The sequence below is a fragment of the Drosophila nasuta genome, chromosome 2L (genome assembly GCF_023558535.2).
Source record: "Drosophila nasuta strain 15112-1781.00 chromosome 2L, ASM2355853v1, whole genome shotgun sequence".
NCBI classification, from domain to species: Eukaryota; Metazoa; Arthropoda; class Insecta; order Diptera; family Drosophilidae; genus Drosophila; species Drosophila nasuta.
The window spans coordinates 27,219,351-27,229,079 of NC_083455.1; the positions used below are offsets into that span (position 1 = coordinate 27,219,351).

Consider the following 9,729-nt stretch of genomic DNA (forward strand, 5'->3'; position numbering starts at 1 on the left):
TTGCTTGATTGCTTGCTTGCTTTAATAACTTTCTTAAGAAAAAACAATACATTTTAATCCTGCTGTTAATGTCACTGAACAAAAAGTAAGGCTTAGAAAGATAGAATTTAACTGTCCTCAGAAAAGTTGAAATATAGCTTAAAAGTTGAGTGACCTATATTGTTATTAGCTTACCATGCCAACAAAGTTCTGAGGTAAAAATTTAGCTCTGAAAAGTTAACTTCAAATCTTTTTCTTCGAGTTTAACTAGCCTAGACTTGGGATCAGTTCTCAAATTAAATAATTTCAACCTTATTCAAGTATCTTCTCTTCTAATGTGATTGCCTTATTCAATCATTTTGAATATAATCATGTAAACTCAACCAATTCGTAAAGTTACTCACAAAGCTAATTTATAATTAACTGACTTTGAATATAGTTTTAAAGAGCTTTCTAAAGCTAGTTTAGCTTTGAGTATAACTTACCTTTTGGTGGATTAATAGCCACTGCGCTGCGAAAGAGCTGTTCCTCATTAAGCCAGTCGCGATTTCGTTGCACGGTGCGCAGACTAAAAGCGCTCAGTACCAAGCCAAGGCAAAACAGAAGCAGTCGCCTCTGTCTGGGACGTCGAAAGCGGTGCCAGAGCTGACCAAAGCCAAGGCCAAGGAGCAGACAGTAGCCAACGCTAGGCAGATAGAGCAAACGCTCGGCAATCACAAAGCCCACGTAGAAGAACAAATTGCAGGCGGGCAGAAAAGGCAGCGTCAAAAAAGCAATGCAAATGAGAATTGTCGAGTTAACGATTGCTGTAGAGCACTTCGAGTTGCGTTTGCTATTGATTCTATTGCCAAAGATCAACTGATGATTGCAGGCACAGATGAGTCCTTGCCACGCGCTGCAGCTGCTGCCGCCCAAACGTTGCAACAGCAACAAGACAATGCTTGCCACATTGTAAGCCACATAGTTAATACTGGGTAGCAGCAATCGCATTCCTTTGCAGGTTAGAGTTAAAAGTGTGCCATAGAAAGCCGCACTGAACGCGTTGCGCCAATCCCAGAGTGTTCTTATGCGAGGTATCGCTTCCATGCCCCAGTCAAAGCTCAGATTTTGTGGCCAAAGCAACAGCTTCAAGTTCAGCACCGGCAGGTGAAGAAATGTGAACGTGCGTGTCCACCAGCAACTCTCATGAGCTGTCGGATTGTCGGCGGCTGAGAAGTTTGCAGTGGGTCGCGGCACAAGACAAAGGCGACAATAAAAGGCGGCGAGCAGCGCGATTCCAAGTATGCTTAAGGAGCGAAAGCGATGCTGTAAGATGGAAGAAGTAAACAAAGGATGAAAGAAAAAGGTTAGAAAGGATGAGATATTCATTAAAAACTAAATAATACGGTATTTTTCCTTAAATATACCAAATAAATATACTACTAAATACTAAAATATACCGAAAAATACTATACTTGGCATATTAATAGGCTGGAAATGTCACATTCTGTCTGTTGTAAATACAAAATATTGTGGTACTATTAAAATATACCAAATTAATATACCAAAAAATATACCAATGGCTATATTTGGTATATCAATCTGTTGGGGATGCCTTCTGTCGATTTTAAAAACAAAATAGTCCGGATTTATTTTTAATATATACCTAAAAAATACTAAAATATACCGAATGATATATTTGGTTGGAGATACCTCTTAAAAAAAAAACAAAATAATGCAGTGTTATTCTTAAAATATACCAAAGTAATATAACGAACAAATCCTAAAATATACCGAAGGCTATATTTGGTATAACAATAAGTTTTGAATGCCTTCTTGTGTCGAGTCTTAAAACAAAATAATGCAGTATTATTCTTAAAATATACCAAATAAATACTAAAATATACCGAAGGCTATGTTTGACATATCAATAGGTTGGAGATACCTTCTTGTGTCGAGTCTATAACAAAATAATTCAGTATAATTCTTAAAAATTTTCTAAAGTAATATACCAAAAAAATACTAAAATATACCGAATAATATATTTGGTATATAAAAATGAATGGAGATGGCTTCTTCTGCCTGTTACATCCATGGCTGGACTCAGAGTTATAATACACAATAAATTTTAATTCCTTAAATAAAATAATTCCTAAAATAGAAACTGAATATACCCAGCAAAAGAATAGAAAAATCATTAAATTAGAAGAACTTGCTCACCTTGTCCGCTTCGCTGGGCTTCTGTTGCCTTCCTTGCTGCTTGGCGCGCACAACATCGCAGAGGCCACAGATCAACAGCGTTGCAATGCCCGTTTCCTTGGAGAGCAGAGCTGCCAAGGCCAAGACGATGGCAAGGATCAAGGAGCTGGCATGCGGTCTGAGCTGCATGTGACGATGATAGACCAAGAACGAGAGCAGGCAGCAGATGCAGGCGCCGAGGTCGGCACGACCCACAAGACCGGCAACGGCTTCGGTGTGAATGGGATGTGTGGCAAAGAGGGCGGCGGCGACACGAGCGGCGACACGTGTGGCGTGGGACGGGGGCAGCAACGTGTGTGCCACAAGCAAAACGAGTGCGGTGGCAAGGCAATGCAGCAGCAGATTGGTCAGATGGAAGACGAAGGCATTGCCGTGTCCCAGCTGGTAATCGAGACGAAAGCTCAGCACGCACAATGGACGCCAGGAGCCATGGGAACCGTCATCCAGCAGCGATGTGCCCCAATAATCATGCCAAAGAAGCAGCGATGGCCTATTGGCTTCCGTTACATCCGCATTGCCCAAGATGGCGCGTCTGCAAGCCAGAGAGAAGGGAAAGGATAAGAGATGAGCTCGCATTACGAAACAACAGCAACAGCAGCAGCGACAACAACCTGTGGCACACCTGTCCTATTAATTAAAATGATTAATTGCAGCAAACGAAGCTTGCCCAGGGATTTTGGCCTCGGATTGTCTTGCCTCTGCTACTGCCACATGCAACTTGAGCTGCTGAAAAGGGCTGCCGAGCAGTGCCAAGAGCTCTGACGATAGTCTGCCTTCTAGCTACATTCAAACTCTCATTCTCCTTCTCTTTCTGTTTCACTTCTTCCTTCCTTTTTTTTCTCTGTGTGCCTTGATTAATTGCCGATTTGTTGGCGCACTTGGTGTCGTTTCTCTTGTTAATGTTGTTGTTGTGCAACACACACACACATACACTCTCTCTCTCTGCATTGTCACTAGGAAAGTCAACGGCTCTTGCTGGTAATTGCCTCACCGTTGTACCTTTGCTTGTTGTTCTAATCGATTTCTAGCTACACTCTGTCCTCCTCCCTCGACACTTCCCTTCCCCTCTTCTTCGAATCTTTGAGTGAGGCCAGTTCCAGGCCATTGCTGCTGCTGTTGTTCTCCGGGTGTTCTCGGTGTTGTTGCCATTGTTCGTTCGTATTGTTGCACAGTTTGAAATTTATAGTAGGTTTGCAATAATACCTAAGCCATTTTATGCATAATTAGTTTTCAACGTTGCACAGTAAATGCCATTAATTAACTTTAGCCCACTTTCTACGCTGTCCACCCAGATTCACTTCACTTCAAGCCAAACCCTTACAGCGTTTATTTTTTTAACTGATGTTGCTCTATACAAAAATGCCACTGTTTTATGGAATTTCAGACTGGGTTTAAAAAAAAGAGAATTCTTAGCATGTATTTTCTGCTGACTTGAAAAGATTTCATAGCAAATAAAATACCTACAATAATTTATTTTTAAGCTGATGTAATTGCGTATAAGAAAAGCAAACAAGGCATTAGAAAAATGCAAACTTTATAAACATTAAAATTCTTATAAAATTCGTCAAGGAATCAAGCCAATCATGTTGAATATTTTCAAGACGATTCTATAACTGCAAAACCTAGTTAGAAATATGGAATCTTTAACTTTTTGAAGCATCTGTTTTCGATGATCATCTCACAAAAAGACAATCTGCATTTACTCATTGACTTCTTCGGTAGTTGGTCTAACAACTTAACGATTAACTTATTTATATTGATCTGTTTCACATGCGTGTTATAAAGAAATGGAAATTTGTCAATCGCAGTGCTTGATGATAAGTTTGACCCCGTAGCTCGTTTTCTTGTCGAGCATGAACAGACATCTGAGGCCGATTTACTCGTGTTTAATGTTTACTTTGGTCTTAACTGACCCGCGGGCTGTAGTTTTAGGTTTGTGGCAAACAACTTCAAAAGTTAACACAACCAAAAAATTCTCTTCTCGTTCGCTTTTATTTCCTTTCTTTGTGCTTTCTGCTGCAGGCAACAAAAGGGACCAAATTGTTTTCAATATATATTGTATATGTGTATGTGTGTGTGTGTGTGCAGAAAGAATTAAAAATAAATAAATAAGATATGTATAGCGTATAATCGACAAACTTCATGTACAGCAACAACTGCGAAATATTTCTCATAATTTCGATTCGAAAGGTTTCTCATGCTTCTCTTATTTTTTTGGTTGGTTGTTCGGGGTTTGCATAAAAAATCATTTTTCAATTTTAATACGAATATTTTATTTAGCAGCTGGCCGGAAATACTCATATTTCGTTATTTTCACATAGAATACCGAAGCATGCTATTGTGGCAGCTTTTATGGCGTCAATTTTGCTTTTCTTTTCTTTTCTGTTGCTGTTTTCTTTTTTCCATTTTCTGCACCTCTTTATATGCATGAATGGGACATGTGTGTGAGTGTTCGTTATGTATGTGTGTGTGTGTGGCTAAAATTGGGTGCACAAGTTATTGGTGGGGCAACAGCAACAGAAGCTGAAGCAGCAGCAGCAACCATTACTTGAGCCACTCATCTGCACTTCAATTTCAATTGGCATTTTCTTCCTCTTTTTTTTGGCCTTGCAACGTGTGGCAGCCACAAAAATGTAAACGAGTGCAAACAAATTCTTATCGGAAGCGCACAAAAGCTGAAGAAGCCAGCTGAAAATATGGGTGACTACGATAATATCCTACGATTTTAAAGTTAGCTTTAAATGTTTAAAAAAAAATAAGATATGTATAGCGTATAATCGAGAAATTTCATGTAGAAAACTTGACTACAACAACAGCATACGAAATATTTTTGGGTGGCACTATAAATATTTATAATATATATCGAACGATTGATTAATAGAAAACTTTGAGAAAAAAAGGATAGTTGTATTTGCTATATATCATTTGGTAGTATTTTCGAAAGTTATTATTGATATTTTCGAATAGAAAAATGTTAGAGAAATTCATTTACTATTCTTTTTATTTATATATTGTGAGTTTTTATTATATTTCAAGAATAAAGAATAAAACCATGAAGCAATATTATTTGCATCCAAGAAGGTTTATACTTAATTCAAAATCGGAAATCTTCAAAAATCTTAAAATTCAAGATTATAATCTTGCTTCAAGACTGGAAAAATCCTAAAATTAAATCAAGATTGTCAAGTCTTAAATCCAGATCAAACGTTTTAGATAAATTCTAGATTAGACTTGATATAATATTGAATTTGACTCAAGTGCAAAGATGAAACAATCCTAATTGAAGATTATAATCTTGTTTCAAGAATGGAAAAATCTTAAAATTGAACTAAGAAGGCAAAATCTTAAATCTAAGTTAATACTTGATTTTTTTCAAATCTACATTTGTTTCTCTCTGTGTAAGTAATGCCAAGCTATCAAACTTGTGTTAATTTAATAATTGAAATGAAATCTAGAATTATAAATTATATAGAGCTTAAGCTTTTGCTACCTTTTCGTTATACCTTCGCAGTCCATTTAAAATATAATAGTTGCAGGGTATACAAAAAAGTGAGCATGGAACGTAGCAGCTGTAGTTGCATGTGTGGGTGCATGTGTGTGTGTGTGCACAACAAAAATCATGGTACGCCTCATTTGCAAGGACTTCAAGCGGCAGCTGAAGCTGGGAGCTGAAGCTGCAGCGCCAGTTGAAGTTCGAGTTGGAGCTGAGGCTGAAGCTGAAGCTGAAGTCGAAAAGGCTGGCAAATATTGAAAAGCATTTTTCGTAGCATACCTTGAGGGGCATGAGGAACAAGGAGGATATGGAGGGGCTGCGTGTTGCTTTTCGGCTTAATTTCTGAGAGGGAAAGAGAGAGGGAGAGAGGGGTAGAGAGGAGGGAACAGCAACGACAGCGTCAACATTATCGTCTCATCAGCAGAATTTCCGCAGTGCCATTTTTGTGCTTTATCATCGTAACTAGTGAATGAATAGCAATACTCCTCGCTGGCTGAAGGGACAGCTGAATCTGAAGCAAGAGGGAGGACGGGAACGCGGGGAGGGCATTGGTTGCACAACAACGAAAACATCAACACCACCAACAGGCAACACTGGTGGGGCACTTTGTCAGCAACAGCAGCAGCAACAGCAACGACGGCAGCAGCAACAACAATGCCAAGACTCAAGCAGCTTACAAGTGTGGCATGTAGTAGCTGCCGTTATCGTTCGCTTTTCACTCGCAGTCGACGGAGACGGAGAAGGAGACGGAGACATTGCTGGAGAGGCAGCCACAGCCAGAACCAGATAGAGAATGGGAGACACGAGACAGTCGCCTGTAGATGCTGCCACATCTACGTATATGTATGGAGAGCCGTAGACAGAGACACCGCCAGGCACAAGGCTGAGTCAGTCGGAATCAGTTCAGCAGTGGCAAGAAGCCACAGTGAAGCAAACACTTATGTAAACTTATATTTATCTTTGGGATGATAAAGAATTATGCACTTCTTAAGCGCATTTCATTAGCAATAGCTCAGCTTAGATATTCTTTATATTCGAACTTCAAAGGAATTGATTTTTAAAATCTACTACTACTAGAATCTACCACTTGATATACCAAATATAGCATTCAGTATATTGAATGTAAAAGTATATTGATAAACCAAATCTAGCATTCAGTACTTTGAATGTAATAGTATAATGATATACCAAATATAGCATTCAATATATCGAATATAATAGTATATTGATATCTTATATATGGCATTCAGTATTTTGTATGTAATTTTATATTAATATACCAAATTTAGCATTCATTATATTGAATGTAATAGTATATTGATATACCAAATATAGTATATTGAATCTATTCGTATCTTGATGTACCAAATATCAGTGTATTGAATGTAATAGTAACATATATTGATAAACCAAATATAGCATACATTACTTTGAATGTAGAAGTATAGCAAATATAGCATTCAGTATATTAAATGTAATAGTATATTGATGTACCAAATATAGCATTCAGTATATTAAATGTAATAGTATATTGATATACAAAATATAGCATTCAGTATATTGAATGTAATAGTATATTGATATACCAAATATAGCATTCAGTATAATTTAGTACCTTAACTCGTTATGTTTTGAGAATAATACCCCACTGTGTTGCTTTTACTGAAGATTTCTTACTTATTTTTACTTTACGTCAATTGCTTTACGTATATTAATAATGGAATACAACTTCAAAAGAACTAAACTGAATAATTAAGTGTGTTGATTTTGAAGTCCCATTTGAGAACACTTGGCTTGCTGCAGTTACAACCATTTGCTCCACTGTGCATTGTCACTCGAGTCATCTATACACACCAACAGGCACACACACACTCGCTCACACACACACACACACGCACTCACACCCAGCAGAGCAGAGCTGAGCACAGTACTGTGGTTGGCTTTTGTTGAAGACAATATATCATAGCATCAGAGGCAACGGAGGACACCCAACGTCGCAACGTAAATGTACCTCTTCCTGCTCCACTCGTTCAGCCGTCCGCCCCTTACCTGACAGTCCCCCCTTCCTCACTCACCACTCCCCTTTACGTACATCGCTATGGCGTTATGGCTACCCACAAACACTTGTACATTTTGTGTGGAGCTGCTTCTGCTTATGTAAAGTGAAAATTTTCGATTTTCTATAAAAAGAAAACGAAAATAAAAAAACTGTTGAAGAGAGCGAAAAATGCCGTTGCTATTGCCTCTCCATGCCCCTCCATGCCCCCCTCTACCCACTGCTTGTCACCGGTGGGCCTTACGGGCGTGTGGCCATCAAAAAATTACGTATACGTAACGTTGGGTTTTTTGTTATGGGGCGTTTGTTGTCGCTGTCCTTTTAATACGGCACATAAATTATTGTAAGACTGCAGATTGGCTCTTTGGCAACATTTTGTAGCCCGGCTTGTTGTTGCTTCCTCTGTGCTTTGTTGCCACCATTTTTCCTGTTTGGCAAAAGGCAAATATATCAAGTGCTGAGGTGTTAAACATTTGACCGTAGGCAAAGCTACTCTCGCTATTTAAAATCTGCCATAGAAGGAAGCTCTTTAAAACCGACTGTCACAGCTGCGGTTAAATGATATATAGAGTCTACCTGTTGGGCAGCAAACGATTCTGGCAAACGATGTGCAAAACATACAACAATTAATCAAGCTTAAAGTTCATTACGAATGTTCTGATTTGCAATGAAATAAGTGCTAGAATAAATGCTGCAAAGACGAAGCAAATTAAAGCTTTAAATAAGACTTCAAAGAAGCTTTAAAGTGTTTGAAAGCGTTGGAAAGCTTTAATCGAATTAAAAAGAGAAGGCTATACTTAGTCAAAGCACCAACAACAATTAATAAAGCTTAAACTTCGTTTAGAATGTTTTAATGTGCAATTAAATAGATGCTTCAATATGAACAAAGCAAATTAAAGCTTTAAAACAGATTTTAAAGAAGCTTTAAAGCGCTTGCAAGCTTTGGAAAGCATTAAATGATTTTAAAAGAGAAAGTAATACTTATTGAATATATTTATTAACCTTTAAGTTTTTAAATCATATTGCCTTTTAACGAATAGCTCATCGTTTAAGTGATTAAGATTAAGAAAAGCTCTTTAAACCTTAGTTTCCGATAATGCATTTTAAATAATTTATATTTCATTTAAATGCATATTTGCAATGCAAGGCCTAATGAATATTTCAAGTTATAAATTTATGCCATTGATTGCCATTAACTATTCAACTCTAATCGAATAATTTTAAGATGCGCTCTAATCCTGTATTTTGTGCACACACTCTTAAACAAAAAAACCCACACAAGGCACTTAATTAAACAAGGTGCACAATTGCACAACGTGGTCAGGATAAATGAGCATAAGTTTAAGCATTACTCGTATTACGATTGTGATTTGTATTCGAAATATTTCATGCGAAACTTTTTAAAAGCTCATATCTCAGCAGCTATTTGAGGAGGGAGAAGGATGGGGGATACGGTGAAGCATAAAACAATTCACAACACACGTGAAAAATGTTGTTGCTACCCTCCCTCCTCATCCCCTCTCTGCCCCCTCTCTGAACTCGTCTTGGGCCATTGGCCATTGCTTTTTCCAGTTGATAGGAAACAAATTGAAGGGAATACTGCCATTTAATAAATCATGTTTTGTTTGGCTTGGCTTGACAATAATAACTTGTGTTCATGTGTGTGCCACGTGTATGTGTGTGTGTGTAAGGGACCACAACAACACACAACACAACCACAACACAATAGAAGGCAAGGTAGGCAGCTCTAGCTGACGGTGTTGGCAGTTGCGTGAAAGTGACCACAGAAGCATCCGCTCTCAGCCCGAAAAAACAGCCAAGAACTTTTTGTTGTCGCCTCCCCAAACCCAAAAAAACCAGGAATAAGCGACAGCGCCTTGTTGAAGTGCAAGCGAAGGGTGGAGAGGGAGAGAAACAGGGGGAAGCGGGCAGCTCAGTCGCTGGCAACTCAGTTACATAAGTT

The 9,729-nt window shown here is 38.3% G+C and overlaps 1 protein-coding gene across 4 annotated transcripts in view; it reads right to left on the reverse strand.

Annotated features, from left to right (window-relative positions):
- Window positions 1-9,729, reverse strand: part of LOC132798280 (protein O-mannosyl-transferase TMTC1) — a 61,003-nt gene that overhangs the window by 11,179 nt on the left and 40,095 nt on the right. For 3 of the 4 annotated variants that reach the window (XM_060810076.1, XM_060810075.1, XM_060810077.1), the window contains 2 exons: window positions 2,179-2,749; window positions 465-1,284 (listed from right to left, as the gene is read on the reverse strand). In XM_060810076.1, the coding sequence (XP_060666059.1) occupies window positions 465-1,284; window positions 2,179-2,749 (1,391 nt within the window). The remainder of the gene's footprint in view (window positions 1-464; window positions 1,285-2,178; window positions 2,750-9,729) is intronic. The other variant, XM_060810079.1, reaches the window with a different exon arrangement.